This window comes from Eumetopias jubatus, unplaced genomic scaffold, assembly GCF_037043125.1.
Source record: "Eumetopias jubatus isolate StellerSeaLion01/CBP00866 unplaced genomic scaffold, mEumJub1_p1.0 scaffold_15, whole genome shotgun sequence".
Classification (NCBI taxonomy): Eukaryota; Metazoa; Chordata; class Mammalia; order Carnivora; family Otariidae; genus Eumetopias; species Eumetopias jubatus.
The window spans coordinates 16,985,628-17,004,231 of NW_028274821.1; the positions used below are offsets into that span (position 1 = coordinate 16,985,628).

At 43.2% G+C, this 18,604-nt stretch overlaps 1 protein-coding gene, 1 non-coding gene and 1 pseudogene across 8 annotated transcripts in view; all 3 read right to left on the reverse strand.

Moving 5' to 3' along the window:
* Nucleotides 1-610: 610 nt before the first annotated feature.
* On the reverse strand, nt 611-1,424 carry LOC114202325 (small ribosomal subunit protein eS6 pseudogene; annotated as a pseudogene).
* Nucleotides 1,425-4,155: 2,731 nt separating this feature from the next.
* NMRK1 (nicotinamide riboside kinase 1) overlaps nt 4,156-18,604 on the reverse strand; it is a 37,993-nt gene continuing 23,544 nt past the window's right edge. For 3 of the 7 annotated variants that reach the window (XM_088019032.1, XM_088019031.1, XM_088019030.1), the window contains 2 exons: nt 16,999-17,082; nt 15,072-16,631 (listed from right to left, as the gene is read on the reverse strand). In XM_088019032.1, coding sequence (XP_087875158.1) covers nt 16,507-16,631; nt 16,999-17,082 — 209 coding nt within the window. In that variant the 3' untranslated portion in view covers nt 15,072-16,506. Of the gene's footprint in view, nt 4,534-10,763; nt 11,899-15,059; nt 16,632-16,998; nt 17,083-18,604 lie in introns of those variants that run through there. The other 4 variants (XR_003607787.2, XM_028095496.2, XM_088019034.1 and 1 more) reach the window with 4 other exon arrangements.
* Nucleotides 14,139-14,252, reverse strand: LOC114202332 (small nucleolar RNA SNORA12). The gene has a single exon (XR_003607788.1). It is a non-coding gene; the product is annotated as a small nucleolar RNA SNORA12 (small nucleolar RNA).

The following is an 18,604-nucleotide window of genomic DNA, read 5'->3' on the forward strand; positions in this document are numbered from 1 at the left end:
CTGCTCTATTTGATGAACCCCAAAGCTCCGGTTTTCATTACCACGGTATACTCTTTTCCAAACAAATAGAGAAACTCTTCAATTTCTTTTAGCCAGGTTCAATGTTCCAGCTGGAAGACCAGGAGGTGTATTGCTGAAGAAGAAGGGGCAGATGGAAGCTGGGAGGTATTTTCTGCCACATTCCATAAAGCAGTGCAATCACTTTCTCCTAGTACAGGAACTGTTTCTTCAGCTGAGCACCAGATGAAGTAACTGGCTTGCACGAGGGATTGTATTTTCTAAAGAGTCCAACCACATTTAGCCCTGTGGGAAGCTCTGACTATATGTGTATTTGGAGAGCTGGTGAGTGATCTTATAAGTTCACATCTCATCCCATGGTACCTGCCAGGCATGCATTGATACGCCCCCCCCCCACCCCGCCCACTGCCCGCCGACCGCATCTCTCACTTCACTAAGCCTATATAGTTGATTGGAATTTGACGCAATGGCACTCTCCTGGCAGCCCTGTCTCCTTTCCACCCACCTTTTGAAATGATTTTAGACTCCATTTTTATTTTATTTATTTTATTTTTTGGGGGGGGGATTTGATGTCTGATCGTATTTATTTGTCACTCATAGAAAATCTCATTTTTGACTGGACTCAGACTTAGAGGTAGAGGCTCTCAGAGAGGACAGCCTCCGTCTCTTGGCAATCTGTTCCTGGCGTTTTTCTTTGGCCTCCTTCATTCTCTTGGCCAAAAGTTTAGCATATTCTGCAGCCTCTTCCTTATTTTTCTTAGTGCGCTGCTTCTTCAAAGCAATACGCCGCCGTTTGTGCTGGAGGACTCGTGGAGTAACAAGACGCTGAATCTTAGGCACTTTGGTTCTAGGTTTCTTCCCTTTGTTTAGGGGCTTTCTCACAACATACTGGCGGACATCATCTTCTTTAGAGAGATTGAAAAGTTTGCGGATTCTGCTGGCTCTTTTGGGCCCCAGGCGACGAGGCACAGTAGTATCAGTGAGTCCAGGAATATCCTTCTCCCCTTTTTTTACAATGACCAAGTTGAGAACGCTGAGATTGGCATCCACAATGCAACCCCGAACGGATTTGCGCTTTCTCTCTCCAGTCCGCCTTGGTCTATAGCAGGAATGCCCCTTACTCAGCAGCAGGCGGACACGACCATGGGTCAAGACACCCTGCTTCATGGGGAAGCCCTGTTTGTCATTGCCACCACTGATTCGGACCACATAACCCTTCCATTCTTCACCCAGAGCATCAGCAGCAACTTCTGTGGCCATACGCTTCTCATAAAAGGTACGAAGTTTGCGTTCATCGTCCACTTCAATGAGTTTCTGGCAGCCAGTAGCTGGGAAAGAGATGTTCAGCTTCATCCTGAAGCAGCCTACCGCCTCCGAGGCGCCACGAAAAAGAGTAGACTCCATTTTTAAAGAAAGATTGTATTTATCTATTTGTCATAGAGAGAGAGAGCACAAGCAGGGGGGAGCGGCTGAGGGAGAGGGAGAAGCAGACTCCCTGCTGAGCAAGGAGCCCGAGGCGGGACTTGATCCCAGGATCCTGGGGTCATGACCTGAGCCGAAAGCAGATGCTTAACCAACTGAAGCACCCAGGCATCCCTAATTTCAGACTTTAGAAAGGTTGTAAGAGTAGGGTAGACCAATTTCATATAGTTTTCATTCAGCTTTCTCTAATTTCAACATCTTGCATAATGGTCAAAACAAAGAAGTTGGTATAACAGCATTAACTACAGGTATTTATTTGCACTTCACCAGTTTTTCTACTCATGTCTATTTAGTGTTCCAGAAGCCAATCCGGGATCTGGCATTACATTTAGTCGTCAGGTCTCCTTTGCCTTCACCAGTCTGGGACAGCTCCTTAGTCTTTTTCTGTCATAATCTTGACACTGTGGTGAATACTAACCATTTGTTTCATAGAATGTCCCTCAGCTGGGCTTATTTAGTGTTTTCTCACGATGAGATTGCAGCTCTGCAACTCTGGCAAGAATACCGGAGAAGGGAATGTACCCTTCCGTACGTGACATCACGGAGTTTTTCATCAAGGGCGTGGCATGATACAACTTACAATTTGGAAGGATGACTCTGGCAGCTGGGTGCAGAATGAGTTGGAGTGGAGGGAGCTTGTGGTCAAGGCCCTGGCTAAGAGATGATGGGCGAAGGTAGCCTGAACAAAGGCTATGGCTATAGGGGTGGGGATGAACGTCTGAAGATGGAATTTCTGAAGTGAAGCTAATAGGATTTGGGAGCTGTTTCCTTAAGTGAAGTGAAAAGAGGAACTGAGGATAATTACTAGGATATCAGGGTAACAGGGCGATGGTCGATGCCACTCTCAGTTGGTGGCCAAAGTCTTTGTAATTCAGATTTCTTTTTTTTTTTTTTAGATTTTATTTATTTATTTGAGAGACAGAATGAGAGAGGGAGAGAAAGAAGGGTCAGAGGGAGAAGCAGACTCCCTGCTGAGCGGGGAGCCCGATGTGGGACTCGATTCCAGGACTCCAGGATCATGACCCGAGCCGAAGGCAGTCACTCAACCAACTGAGCCACCCAGGCGCCCCTGTAATTCAGATTCCTTAAGATTTAAAAAATAATAATTTGCTGGCATGTGTCTGCTATAAGAGGCTGTTTGAATGTCTGTGGAAAAAAAGATACAGAAAGAATGAGGAGATGCTCAGCCACGCTTTTACTCCTGTTTTCAAGTTTTGGGTTTGGAAATTCAGGATCTTTGGTGTGTATGTTTGAGTGAGACAGAAGTGTCAGCATCTCATCATGATTCTCATTTTCTCCAGGTAAAACAGAATTTTCATATGTACTTGACAAATATTTGTGGAACACTGCATGGAAGAGTCAGTGCATCCGAGTCAGGGGCAAAGGAGGGTTTGCAACAGAATGTGATGGGAGCCATTGCAAATTTTCCCATGGCCAAGGAGTGTTTCATATAAACTGGCTTTGTTCTGAAGTCAAAAAAGTGAAGCCAAAAGGGAAATTCAAGAGGAAAGTAGTGAAGATGAATCTTTCTTGCTCATTTCTATGTTAGAGATAGAGGGGAGAAGAAAACCAGATTTTCCTAAAGATGGGGATGTGCCCCTGAGTCTCCAATGGCCTAAAAGCTAGTCCTAACTCTTACAGTGCATCATACAGGAAAGAATGCATTTTAGCTGATACTTCCCAATAAAACAGAGGTTTTTAACTTCACATCATACAGCTTTAAAAAAATGCAGATGCCCAGGACCCAACCCGAGTGATTCAGATCGATTATTCAAAATGCCTTTGGTTGGAAGTGGCAGAAATGCAAAACAAATCAGCCTCAGCTGACGATTTGGAGTGGGTTGTATATTATGATCTATGCTGCATAACAAATCACCCAATTACCCCAAATGTAGCAGCTTAAAACACAGTGACCTTGTACAGTTACAGTGGATGGGGATTTTAGGAGTGGCTTAGCTGGTGGTTCTGCCTCAGAGTCCCTCACCAAGTTGAAATCAAGGTGTCGGTCAGGCTTTAGTCACCTAAAGGCCTGACTGGTGTTGGAAGACCCATTTCCAGGGTGGCTCAGTTACATGGGTGGCAAGCTGGTGCTGGCTATTGGCAGGCGGTCCTACTCTTTGCCACATGGGCTTTTGCACAGGGCTGCTTGAATATTCTCACCATATGTTGGCTGGTTTTCCCTAGATCAAGTAATCTAAGAGAGCAAGGCAGAAACAGCTTGATCCAATATTATGGCTGGGATTAAGGTTTCTTTGAGGAGGAGAAGGGGGATGGTACTCGTAGGTCAGATCATCTGTTGTTACAAAGGCTGAAGACCCTTATATAGAGTTTCAGGCCCAGAGCAAACATACCATATGTTCCATTCATTTTTTATAGGGCAAAAGGATTAAAATGGGTATCGAATGAGGTCTTGAAGGGGAAAGAATAATAATTAAAAAAAAACAACACAAGGGTTATGTGTGACTTGCCTCTAAGTGTGGGTTTTCATCTGTCATAATAACATTTTAACATTTGCAAAGCCCTTTAGATTCTATCACACAATTTTCTAACACCTTATTTGATCTTAAGAACAATCTTAGGTTTATAGGATGGAGTCAAGAGGGTTGGGGCTGAAAGATGGAGCTAATAATAGTGAACACCCACCAAGTGCCAGGCATTTGACTGGGTGCTTTATATTCATTAACCCTTTTCACCAAATACCACAAGGTCAGTTTTAAGAATTTCAGTTTTGAGAGAGGCTTCGATTCCTTGGGCTCAGAGAAGTTAAATGGCATGCCCATGGCCAAGCATCAGAGTTGGAATGAAAACCTAGGTTTTCCTACTCACAGTCCCACATACTTTCCATTTGGCTGCTTCACGGTTCAGCATGACCAGCCATGGCTGCCACTTTTGCCGTGAGCTGCATCCTTGACTTGTCTTCATCTCTGGCGGCATGGAACTCCCCAAAAGCCAGAGGACCCTGTCACCGTGGTGACACTTACTGTGCCCTCAGCATGAGTTGCTTTTTGCTCTGGTGAGCACTTCATTACAAGCCTGTTGGAAAGAAAGAAAAAAAAAGAGAGGACAGAAGAAAGTATATGGGATTGGAAAAGAAATCAAGTTCACAATTTATACAGAAATAAATCCATTTCTCTGGGATTGTCTAACTTTGTTTGACTTTTATTAAAAATCTGGCTCCGGGGGCGCCTGGGTGGCTCAGTCATTAAACGTCTGCCTTTGGCTCAGGTCATGATCCCAGGGTCCTGGGATCGAGCCCCGCATCGGGCTCCCTGCTCCGGGCTCCCTGCTCCGTGGGAAGCCTGCTTCTCCCTCTCCCACTCCCCCGGCTTGTGTTCCTGCTCTCACTATCTCTCTCTGTCAAATAAATAAATAAAATCTTCAAAAAAAAAAAAATCTGGCTCCAATGCAGACTCCTTTGGTGGCCTCAAGGAACTTGGCACCTCATTTTCCTTTGTTGTCAAGTGGGGTAATACTTCTTAAGCTTGGCCTAAAATTCATGGATGTGCTAGGACAGGCATGGGAAGCATTTTGTGCTCCTCAACGTGTTTGGGAGACATAACTGACTTTCAGGCTGTACACATCAACCCTTTTACTAATGACCTCAAACTTTCTAAATGCTCTTATAATTTACAAATATGCCTAAATGTGATTTGAGTCAAGGTTTCCAGCTGCAAGTAAAGATTACTTTTCCATGCTGTTTGTGGTTTACTAAAAGCAATAACAGGGGACGCTGGGTGGCAGAGGTGGTTAAGCATCTCTCTTGACTGCGGCTCAGGTTATGATCTCAGGGTCGTGAGATCGAGCCCCATGGCGGGCTCTGCACTGGGGGTGGAGCCTGCTTAAGATTCTCTCTCTCTCTCTCCCTCTGCCCCTCCTCCCCTTCTCTCTCCCCCTCTCAATAAGTAAGTAAATAAAAAGATAAATAAAAGCAATAATAATACCTTTGGTTATCTAATATATATGTCAACTCTCCCATCAAATAAATCTTCTATTTCTGTAGACTAGCTAGGCAATAGGTCCTCAGTCGAGTATATGGTAAGCACCCTACAGGTGACTGCTATTTTTTTTTTTTAAGATTTTATTTATTCATTTTAGAGATAGAGAGCAAGAGCAAGTGCCTGAGCGTGGGGGCGGGGTGGGAGGATGGAGCAGAGGAAAAGGGACAAGCAGACTCCACACTGAGCTCAGAGCCTGAGCTCCCACAACCCTGAGATCATGACCTGAGCTGAAACCAAGAGTTGCCGCTCAACTGACTGAGCCACCCCGGCACCCCAAGATGATAGCTATTTTTATTATTGAATGTATTTTTCTTAAAGCTAGGTTATTTCCTAAGAACTTTAAAAGTCAGGCAAATAACTGTTTAATCAGAAAAATCCAATAAGCATCTATATACTGTTTATTAGTATGATTGGACCAGATAGAGAAGTCATGAAGATCAGCATAGATCTAAACAAAATAGCTTCAAGCGCTGATGCCATCCATCTCTGATGCCTTTGTGCCTCCCCAGTTTGTAAAACAGGAAGAGGGACAAAAAGTGAAAATTAGGATGAGCAAGTCCCACCGGAGTTCCCACTGGGTGTGTCTTTTGCCCAGAGAGGGCAGCAACTCACGCATGCAGGTAAGTTCAAGGAGTGTGCTGAACACGGTGTTTTGAATTGCGTAGCGGAAGATCCCAGGCACTCCTCAGCCGGCTGACTATTGTGTTGATTGGTTCTTGGATTTCGAACTATGAAGCCTTTTCGTGGTATATAAAGTGGGCAACCAAGAGCCTGCAGGTGTGATTGCAGGCCAAGTGCAATGGCGACAGCAAGCTGCGTCACAGCGTTCTAGGACACGCCTTATAGGACAGTACAGTATGGTGGTTAAGAGCTCCCTGCTTGGGTTCCAAAACCTGGTTCCAACAAGCGTGAGCCGTGGAACTTTGGGTAGTTACTTTGCCTCTCAAAACCTCATATTTATGTGGTCACTAATGAGAGCCAAACCTCACTGGAGACAGCACTGCCAAGGCTCAGGAATGGCTGGAAAGTAGCTCTGTTGTCATGCTGACAAAACTTGCTAGAAATCCATCTTCTAGAACTTTGGGAACCACCCTCCCTTTAGGGGGCCATGGAAAAGCGGCTCAGTGGGGAGGTGCCTCCCCGGAGGTATTCGGCTACAGTTGCCAACCCACAAGAACCAAAAGCAAAACCCTTTTCTTCTGCCATGTCTCTCCAGCACCTTCTGTTGACAAAGCCTAACATCATTCCCCCCGGGAAGGGAAAAACAATGTAAAGGGCCCAGATTAATTTTTACAGAGGAGGCAAAAAGGAAGAATTTGGAGTGATAAAACCCATAACTAGCGCGAGCGTGATTTGGCAATATCTTTAGGGGCTAATACTGATTCTTTCAGGCTGGTAGTGTCCAAGTAACAGCCCGCAGGGCCTGTCCTGCGTCTGCAAGCTGCTGTTGGTCCTCTGTAGAGCAGTCGTTCTGAAAGTGGTCCCTGGGTCAGCACTGTCGGCATCACATGGGAACTTGTTGGAAATGCAAATTCTAGGGTCTTATCCCAGGCTTACTGGGTCAGAAACTCTCGGGTTGGGGACCAGCCGTCTGTTTTAACAAGCTATCCAAGTGATTCTGGTACATGCTAAGGTTTGAAAACCACTGGGATAACAATAAGTTCTGGGATCTTGTGTAGGCTTGGAGGGAAGAGTCAATACAGATTTCTTTATCTGAGCTTTAGTTTCGATTTTTTTAAAGATTTTATTTATTTGCCAGAGAGAGAGAGAGAGAGGGAGAGTACAAGCAGGGGGAGTGGCAGCCAGAGGGACAAGCAGGCTCCTTGCTAAGCAAGGAGCCCAATGTGGGACTCGATCCCAGGACCCTGAGATCATGACCTAAGCCGAAGGCAGACGCTTAACCATCTGAGCCACCCAGGTGCCCCTAGTTTCAATTTTTAATCTTGAAGAACGTGACCTAACTCTTTGGGATCTGGAAGCGTGCAGGGAGCATATTATTATATATCCACTTTCGCCTTGACGACGTGTTTCTGGACTCGTGGGAATGCACTTATCAGATATGCTCACTTTGGTAAGAAAGTTGATGTTCTCTTATCTGCAGGTCACACTCCCTTGATTAGATCCCTGAACCTGCTATTGCCATTTCTATCTATTTCTGTGGGTTTGCAAAAAAAGGAGTGCAATGCCTGTTCTATTTTTTTTTTAAGATTTTATTTATTTGAGAGAGAGAGAAAGTGAGAGAGAGCATGAGAGGGGAGAGGGTCAGAGGGAGAAGCAGCCTCCCCACTGAGCAGGGAGCCCGATGTGGGACTCGATCCCAGGACTCCAGGATCATGACCTGAGCCGAAGGCAGTCGCTTAACCAACTGAGCCACCCAGGCGCCCTGCCTGTTCTACTTTTTCCATATCCTTGCTCTTCCCTAACTCTCCACCACAGATGGACTGTTGGAAGAGCAGCTAGGGCCCCAAGCCTAAGGTCAGCCCAGCCAGATAGCGGCATGGAGCACACATCAGCTTCCCACTGCTTGTGAGCAGGGTTGTCTCCTTGACTAGGCTCCAACAGCCCAGAGCAGAAAGTTTCATGTTTCCCTGCCTCAGCCCCTGTCTTCCCAAGCTCCTCAATTTGCAGTCTTCAAAGGAGAGAGGACAGATGATGTAGTCTGGCAGACGACTTTTCTGCCCTTTCTTGCTTTGAAATTAAAAAATGTGTGTGTGTGTGTGTGTGTGTGCCTATTTGAGCGGTGTGGGGATGGTGACCTGGCTCTCATCCCGCCACTAACTAGCTGCATGGGGTTGGGCAGGTCACCAGCTCCGGTTTTAATTTCCCTACTGAAATACAGAAGGTTGGACCAGCTGATCCTGCTCCAACATTTTGTGATTCTGTGCACTACCAGGCGCATGGCCTTAAAAGGTTAACTTGGGTTTGAGTCTCACCTTCTACTGTGACAGTCCGTATAAAGTTCCTTTGTGATTCCTTCCTCTGTTTGATATTAAGTACGATGAAGTCTTCCTACAACAAATTCACCTAAAAGGATTGAAGCTACTTATGCACAGAGTGGAGATGTCAACAGGTTTGCTCCTTTCAATATATAAAGAGCATCTGCCTTTTGAAATAGATATAATGTCTCATCAACTGTGTGGGCAAGACGAACTGCGGTGTGAAAATGCACTGCCAGAAATGAGAAATGAGGTAGTCTTCATTTTGAATTCCTGATTTATTTCTCACTGAGAGTAGTAAGCAAAAAGATGCTTATTTCCTCTCAAAGGGATTTGACTATTTCTATTTTTAATGTCGTTTAAGCCTTTTCATCTCCCCTTCAAGGTAAAGAGTCTTTCTCTGACCTAGTTTCCCATGCTGAAATGGGGAGAAAAGTCAAGTGTAATGATCCTCAATCAGCAGGGACATCCCTCGGGGGTGGGGGTGGGGTGAGGGTTGGGGAGAAGAGGGTATTTCAGGAATTCTTGGAAATGATGTTTAAAAAATACGTCTAGATTTTATTCTTTTTGTTTTTAAGATTTTTTAATCTATTTGTCAGAGACAGAGAGCACAAGCAGGGCGAGCTGCAGGCAGAGGGAGAAGCAGGCTCCCTCCATCCCAGGACCCTGGGATCATGACCTGAGCCACAAGCAGGCGCTCAATGGACTGAGCCACCCAGGTATCCCTAGACTTTTATTCTAAAAAAAAAAGTTCCTACTGTTTTGAGAACAGTAATTTCGAATTAGAGCAATCCAAGCTTGATAAAATCATGGCCAGGAAGGGTAGGCAGATTAAAGGTTGTGGTAGGCACTTTGGGTTGCTCACTTGTTCCCTCCTCCTTCCTTGCTAAAAGAGGCTTGATTTTGTTCTTATGGCAACATCCCCAGACAATGAATCATAATTGGTTCAAATCTGTCATGACAGTCTCTGTCTCGCCTCCCTTGCAGTGAGAAGTGGCCATGTGAGCCAGTCCTGGCTCCAGAGACATCTGAGTCTGCTGGGGACACTATTGGGGGATTTTGGAAGGCATGGGCTATCTGTGACCCCCCCATCTTCCTGCTTTGATAGCTGACACGACATTGGGAACTTTCAAGGCCTTCCTGTGACCTCCTGGTGATAGGACCACAAGCCAAGGATGGACAACCCTGGCTTTTTTTCTGACATTTTTGAGTTGTGCAAAAACAGAGGTGCTGTACAAAATACAGGACACCCAATGAAATTTGAGTTTCAGAAAAACAACAGTCTTATATATGTAGTATTTGGGACTTATTTACACTAAAGTTATTTATAAATAACTATAGTTTATCTGAAATTCAAATTTAACTGTGTGTCCTCTAATTGTGTTTTTTCCCCTAAATCTGACAACACCATGTGCAAACTCTGGACTGCCTGCCTTGAACTTTCTTCTTATGTAAAAAAACAAACAAAAACCCCGATGAGCTTAAGCTACTACTCAAAAAATATATTGGTTGCATGTGAATTCATTCTTGATGTAATAGGAATTTGCTTTTGAACCCAATATTTTTTGGGGTGTTCATCATGTGCTAGACACTGTGCTGGTTCGCAGGGATGCGTGTTTAACTCAGTCACAGTGGCAAGACCTGCGTTCATGGAGCTTCTCTGTAGCTGGAGAGACTGTCGCTAAATGAGCGATTCTAAATGAGTGATGGTAGTATAATTCCAATTGTGATTAGTGCTCTGGAGGACAAGTAGGGGAGCTTTGCGAGCATCTACAGAGGGAAGTTCTCCTTGAGGTAGGACGTCAAGGCACTCTGAAGGAGGGGCAGGGGGGCAGGCTGATTGGAGGGGAGGGGTGTGCAAGTTTGCTCTGAGCATCCGGCGCAGCATGTGTGCCCATCACGAGGCAGGAAGGATCCCGGTACGTTTGAGGAGAGGAGGTCACGGCACTGAACAGCAATGGGTTGAGTGATGGGCAATGGGCAATGGGAATAGAGAGGCACACAGAAGCTAGTTCAGGGAGTGCCTTGGAGGCCGTATTAAGGAGTCTGAACTTAATCCTTACTCTACGCTACACCCACACTAAGTACTGTTGATATGAAATAGAGACTTCCAATAGTTTAAAATAAAGACTTCCCACAATTTGATCAGAGTCATAGAGCCGTTAGATGGGAGAACTGCCATTTGGGCTCAGGGTTTGTTTTTTTTGTTGCTGTTTGCTTGTTGTGTAAGTGTGTGTGATCCAAAACCCCTCCCTAATTCCCCCTGAGTACAAGCTAGTTAGAGCTACAGAAATAATGACAGCTGCTCAAATGAGTCTGTAAAGACCAGTTAAAGTTAAGGTAACAATATATATTTGTACAGATTGAGAGGATTGGGAGCAATCTATTTGTTACAAAAACAAGAGGTTGATCAGTACAGCAGATAATTTAAATTCCAGCATTGAAAGAGGCCTCAAAAAATTATACATTTCAGATCTCCTGTCTGTTCCTTTCAATGAAAGGTACTACTTATCATTTAAGTAACCATAACTGATTTCTGTGACTTTAGGCCATTGGTTTGACAGAAACAATAAAACACATAAAATACTCCCTATTATAACAAAGTATCAACACAAGTGACACAATGATCCAGTGGTTTTACCCATAGTAAGAAACAGTAACAAAACACACACAAAGGGGCGCCTGGGTGGCTCAGTCGGTTTTCGGCTCAGGTCATGATCCTAGGGTCCTGGGATTAAGTCCCGCCTCGGGCTCCCTGCTCGGTGGGAAGCCTGCTTCTCCCTCTCCCCCTGCTTGTGTTCCTGCTCTCACTCTCTCTCTCTCTCTGTCAAATAAATAAATAAAATCTTAAAAAAAAAAAACCCACACACAAAAAAGACACTCTAGTAAATTGTTGATTTATTCAATGTGACCGCTAAAGCCTTTATTTGCAGGAAATGGGCATTGGTATTAGATGGTAATGAATATTATAAAAATAGAAAAATATCAGCACGCATTGAATCTAAGGTTAAGTGCTTTGTGATACTTGGTAGGCATATATATACACACATCACATACATATATACCTGCACACACACACACAGACACATACAAGCACAATAGGTTACATATATACTGGATTGTGATGTAAATCTTATTTGGTACTCTGGGTCCCACTCAGAGAAGTTTGACAACCACTGGTCCAGAGGACCTGACTCATTGTGAGCTATGCTCTCTCTCTGCACTCCTTGGAGCAAGAACAACTCATTAAGGTAAATTCCTGTCCGGTGGCGTGGATAACGATTTACTGTTCCACATGTCGGGGAAACCATGTGTGATAACACAAACAAACGAACCAACAGATGTTATCATACCAAAGTACTTATTGTATCTTGGCTAAGGCTCTTAAATATATTCCTTTGAGTTTCCTAGTTCATCCCAGGAAGGATTCAGTGCAGTCCATCTTTATGTTGTTACTTGCAAACCTTGGAAACAAATATAAATAGAAAGAAATTAATAGAGAATTCCAACTCTCATTGTGTTAAATCTTCACACTATCAACAGTAAATCTTTTTTTTAAATTTTTTATTGTTATGTTAATCACCATATATTACATCATTTGTTTTGGTGTAGTGTTCCATGATTCATTGTTTGTTCATAACACCCAGTGCTCCATGCAGAATGTGCCCTCTTTAATACCCATCACCAGGCTAACCCATCCCCCTACCCTCCTCCCCTCTAGAACCCTCAGTTTGTTCTTCAGAGTCCATCATCTCTCCTGGTTCGTCTTCCCCTCTGACTTACTCCCCTTCATTCTTCCTCTCCTGCTATCTTCTTCTTTTTCTTTTTCCTTAAGATATGTTGCGTTATTTGTTTCAGAAGTACAGATCTGTGATTCAACAGTCTTGCACAATTCACAGCGCTCACTGTAGCACATACCCTCCCCAATGTCTATCACCCAGCCACCCCATCCCTCCCACCCCCGACCACTCCAGCAACCCTCAGTTTGTTCCTGAGATTAAGAATTCCTCATATCAGTGAGGTCATATGATACATGTCTTTCTCTGATTGACTTATTTCACTAAGCATAACACCCTCCAGTTCCATCCACGTCGTTGCAAATGGCAAGATCTCATTCCTTTTGATGGCTGCATAATATTCCATTGTGTATATATACCACCTCTTCTTTATCCATTCATCTGTCGATGGACATCTTGGCTCTTTCCACAGTTTGGCTATTGTGGACATTGCTGCTATAAACATTGGGGTGCACGTACCCCTTCGGGTCCCTACATTTGTATCTTTGGGGTAAATACCCAGTAGTGCAATTGCTGGATTCAATGGTAGCTCTAATTTCAACTATCAACAGTAAATCTTAATCTACTATTAAGATTACAGGGATTCTGGAGCCAGAAATGCTGGTTTTCCATCAAGAACTAAATAGAGGCCAACTCTCCTTCTTTTAATCCTTAGACTAAATTTAAGCCTAAATTAAGATATCAGATATCTAATATCATTTGCAATTGGTATAATAATCATTGGCTTCAAGGAATGAAATAGTTTGAAAATTAGAAGAATATCACAAAGGGTGGCTGCTTGTAGTAGAATTATTGTTTTGGAGCATTTCCTTTGATTTTGGGGAAAGTGCATGGGTACTTTTACTCTTTTTTTCTTAAACCAAGGAAGCCTAGCTGAATACTTGGTGATTTGGTTTGAAACTCAGTGATAAACCCATTGTATTCATATTACAGAGTTTGTGTTGGAGAAACACAATTTTTAGTGTAGTATTAATTTCTGAAATATATACATATAAATATGATTATACTTTGACCAAGCAAGTGCTACTTCTAGAAAATTTTAATATAATTCCAGAAGAAGAAAACAAGTGATATGTGTAGATATTTTTATAGCATGTTATTTGCCAATGTGAAACACTTGTAAAGGTACTAAATACTCAGCAATTGCGAATTGGGTCATTAATCTTATGATAATTTGGGCTATTATATTAGATAATTATACTATTACTTTTAATTGGACATTATATTTTAAATTCGATGTAGAAAATGCCAAAAGAGGGGCGCCTGGGTAGCTCAGTCATTAAGCGTCTGCCTTCAGCTCAGGTCATGATCCCAGGGTCCTGGGATTGAGTCCTGCCTTGGGCTCCCTGCTCCACGGGAGGCCTGCTTCTCCCTCTCCCACTCCCCCTTCTCTCTCTTGCTGTCTCTCTCTCCGTCAAATAAATAAAATCTTTAAAAAAAAAAAAGAAACATGCCAAAAGAAAAATACACACCTTTTATTAAATTTTATTTTGCAATTTCTTATTCCTTTGATTTGAAACGAGACATGTGACATCTTTCTTCTGCCCTGAGGTATCAATGCCAAGTCTTATAACTCACTTGAAAGGAGCAAACTAGAACTCAGCCTTGACTCCTTTAACTGGAAGAGCTATTTAGTTTTACTCAGTTTCATTATATAATAAATTCTATAAAGCTCCTTTAAATATTCAAAACTAATGTAAAAATATTAAAAAAAAGAAATGAGCATTGCGATTAACGATGTAACCACGTAAGAGGCTGACGTGAACGGCAAAAATGTTGGATGTGTGCTCATTAAGATGTTAACATTGCTGATTGGTGGGAATTCAAGTGATTATTTTCTTTTTTTTATAATGAATATGCTTTTTTACTGAGATGGAAATAGACATTTTTTCCCCCTTTTCCTTTCCACATGTGGGAACCAATCTCCTGTCAAGCCTTGCCAGTTCCTATCTAGTATATGTGACAGAGTCAGGCTCCCTTGAAAGCGTAACCAGCGTGCCACGGAGGAAACTACCACCGTGAAAATAAACATTCTCCAAAGGAGTCTGAAAGTTCCGGGGGCTAGACGGCCTTGTCATTGTGAGGATAGGTAATGATTAAATTTTGCCTCAAACACTGAATTTAAATAAGGATTAAATTAAACATATAACTTTATGTTCTTACTCTCTTGGGTCATTTGTTTCATTAATCATTAAATTCGATCTCTGTGTCCCTCTCATTATTATTACTTTATCACAATTATGATTTTATGGGCTTAGAATGGAAGGTTAGTTCAGCAGGAGTATGAGAGGTTATGAGGAGCCTGCAGAGTAGTCCACTGAAACCTAGGAAAGGCCTCCTTGCTAGCTCAGCCTCCGACTGTGGGTTAAACCAGGCCATGCAAAGGAGCCCTCCAGGCAGCCCTGCCAGGGCACCATGGTTGCAAGAACTGGGAAAGGTGGTAGGTTACTATAAATAACACCCTAACTTATTTATGCAACTGGGGAAAAAAAAACTGATACAGATCTTAAGAGGTAAGAAAAGCTGATCTGCTTTGGATTTTATGTCTCTTCTAACATTTGTTATTATTTTTTTTTCTACTTAACTTTATCTGGTATCTAGAACACAAGCAAGATAGCCTTAAAAGGCATAGGTGGATACTCCTTTCCAGCCCCTAGGACGTAAGCAAGGAAACAGCGTTGCCACACATGTGGACATGTACTCTTTCGTGGGCTTTCCGTGTCCATCAAAACATACCTGCTGTTCTTGGGCCTCGGAACAGACGGCAAAGGCTGATATTTGATATGGAACGAGCTTGCTGTTTGACTACTTGGTGAAGGCTCCTTTCATCTTTATCAGGAGATGGATCACAAGGCCAAACTCCAGAGTATCACTTAGTCACTAAAAAAATGGACTTAAGCACTGGCCATTACCAAGGGGATGGAAAGGTATAGGTGTCCAGCAGCTAAAACACCCTGAAGTATCTCATTAGGGCCAGAAAGGGGGCCAATCACTCTCGAACCAGTGGCTCTGGCTCAGGTGCTGAACTCCTCCCTTCACTCTACACTTTTTATAGCCCTTCACATCATATATGCCAAGGACTCTAAGTTTCACTTATAAGAAACTTTAAAATGGTCATGAGATTTCTTCAAATGGAATCATGTCTACATGAAGGGCTGATGCCGAAATTAGGAGTGTGTAGGCTCAATGGGCTGGCTGGGCTCAGATCCCCCATAAGACAGGAACTTACTGAGAACAAAGGAAATCTGATTCTTATTAAGAGATGATGACATCTGGCCTAGGGTAGCTGCTTCTCAAAAGCAGGTAATATTCTCCCCTGCAGGAGTGACTCACACTGCCTTCTCTTCAACGAGTGAATAATTGCATTTTGCATGTGTTAACCGTGAAGACCCTTTTAGTTCCAATAGTTCAAATACAACAGCACCTGGATCTATAGTTCTGTTCTCCCAGCAAGCTTTTTCATCCTCCTTCTGGTTTCTACCTCCTGCTTTGCTCTCCTTTTGGGGGGATATTTCTCCCGCTAAACAGGAGGCCTTAGGAGAGGCATTCTACGACAAGATGAGTCCATGATCCAGTCCTAGCCAATCAGAGTGTGCCATGTCCAGAGTCAAAGCGATTAGGTTAGTACAAGCCATGTGACCCAAGCAGGACCAATCCAAATCTTCCCTGGGACTTTTCAGCTGGGCCAAAATGCAAAACTGCTTTTTACAAAACTTTTTTAAAAAAAGGAATTTTAAACATATGCTAAAGTGGTGAGAATCATATATGAGCTCCTTGGAACTCAACACCCAGCTTCGACATTTATCAACCAATGGGAAATCTAGAGAAGGATAAACTGTCTTTTTCTACTGGGGATGTTGTACCTGTGAGGATGGTGCTGCCAACAGCCATCCTATCTGTTGGTGGAGTGAGTCTGACTCCAAAAGAAACCCAAACAGCAACGTGGAATTATAGCAGAGCCTTGAAGGCTACATTTGAGCTCCTTAATCCAGCTGATCCTGAAGCCACAGCTACCCCTGTACTTTCTTCCTGCTTAACCAGATCGAGGAGGGTTTCTGGTTCTTGCAAAATGTGGCATCTAAGATGAGAACCTTAAAGAAATACTCAATAAATATTTTTTAACATTGTGTTTATTTTTGAGGTATCTGGGAAAAAAAATTCATGGGAAATCTTTAAGAGGACTAAAGGGGAAGGAGCGCTCTAGACATATTAAAATGAGATCATCAGGGGGCGCCTGGGTGGCTCAGTCAGTTGAGCATTTGCCTTTGGCTCAGGTCACGATCCTGGGGTCTTGGGATCAAGTCCTGCATCGGGCTCCTTACTCAGCGGGGAGCCTGCCTCTCCCTCTGCCTGCCACTCCCCCTGCTTGTGCTGGCTCTCTCTCTCTCTCTCTGATAAATCTTTAAAACAAACAAACAAACAAAAAACAAACAAGATCATCAGCCCTTTAACTTCACTCTGCCCAAAGGATAATGTCAGTCCCACTGAAATAATAGCCATCTACGAAAAAATTTAAACTCTGTAACATAAAACATCATGAAGGGCTGTAACAATGGGTGGATATTTTCAGCCTTAAAAACAACAACAACAAAAAACCTCATACACAAAATAATCAGGGCCTCAAACCCATTCGGAGTCTCTGACTCTGAATTATCTTCAGAGCAAGGAACGAATGGATACAATCACTCCTGAGCATTCAGATAAGCCATTCTTGGGTATGTAATGAACTCTTTTCTTGGCTGTTCCTTCACCATCCACAACACTTACACTTTTGCTTTGCTAGTTCTTGTATGAGATCTTCATACACTTGTGAAAAGAGATCCTCTTCTGATTTTGTTCCATCTAGGTAAACTGAAAAGGGGAAAGGAGAGCGGTTCAAATGCCAATGGGCCTATTAGTAGAGGATTCTTACTCTGGCATCTGACATCTCTTAAGAATACTAGTAAGTTTAGGGGCGCCCGGGTGTGTCAGTCAGTTAAGCATCCAACTCTGGATTTTGGCTCAGGTCACGATCTCAGGGTAGTGAAATCGAGCTCCGCGTCGGATTCTGCACTGGGCGTGGAGCCTGCTTGAGATTCTGTCTCTCTCATTCTGCCCCTCCCCGCTCAAAAAAAAAAAAAAAAAAAAAAGAATACCAATAGATTTAAATGAACACAGGATCTTAAACACTTAAAAAGAAATTAATAGCCATTAAAGACAGAAAGAGATTAGAGTCAGGAAAAATAAATAAAGAAAAATTGGTTTAATAGGGAGAAATGCATATTAACAGACGTGGAAATTATTTTTTGAAAAAGAGTTAAATGGCACTGTGTATGTGACCCTTTAGCAGCACTGAGGTGGTGCCTCCCCAGAAGAATCATTTAAGGGGGTGGTTCTCCAACTTACTTATGCATCAGGATCTCTCGTGAAGCTTTTTTCTTTTTGGTGCAAAAAGGTGATTTTTATTAAAGCACAGGGTCAGGACCCGTGGGCAGAAAGAACCATGCAGGGGTTTGGTCTCTGCCACGTGTACTGACTCAGCATTCTCCAGGCCTGGGAGATATGTATTCTTACCCAAAATGGCATAGGTAATTTTAGAGAAAAGGTGGAAGTTAAGTAGGTTAAAGGAAGAAAAGAAAGCTTTAATCAGAAAACTGGAGGTAAGAGATAAGTTTGCTTGTTAAGAAAAGGATGAACAGTTTGGAAGGGCTAGAATGTGGGAGGTAGGAACACTGGAGAGATGAGATTTTAGAGCAAGGCTGTCTATGCCTTAGTCTTTAGGAGCCTGTTTGCATTTTATCCCAAAAAGTTGGAGACTTTTTTTTTTTTTTTTAAGGATTTTATTTATTTATTTGTCAGAGAGAGAGCACAAGCAGGGGGAGTGGCAGGCAGAGGGAGAAGCAGACTCCCCACTGAGCAAGGAGCCCGATGTGGGATCCTACAACCCTGGGATCATGACTTGAGCTGAAGGCAGCCGCTTAACCGATTGAGCCACCCAGATGTCCCACCAAAAGCTGGAGACTCTTTGCAGGCATTTAAACAAAGTGGGGGCATGGTTAGATGGGCATTTTTTTTTAAAGTTTCATTTTTAAGCAATCTCTCCACCCAATGTGGGTCTTGAATTCACAACGCTGAGATCAAGAGTTGCATGCTCCACCGACTGAACCGGCCAAGCACCCCTAGATTGGCAATTAAGATGGAGAGGGAGAGAGGGGCACCCTCCATATCTCTTATGTCATTCTGTTCTATTAAGCACGTAATACATCCATGCTCACATAGCCAGGGCAATCTCACTGAAACAGGAACTTGGTATTTACCATGTCCTTGTTTGAAACCTCTCTGTAGAGGGCTTCCCAATTCTCTGAGGATAATGACCCAAGTCCTTAACTGGCCT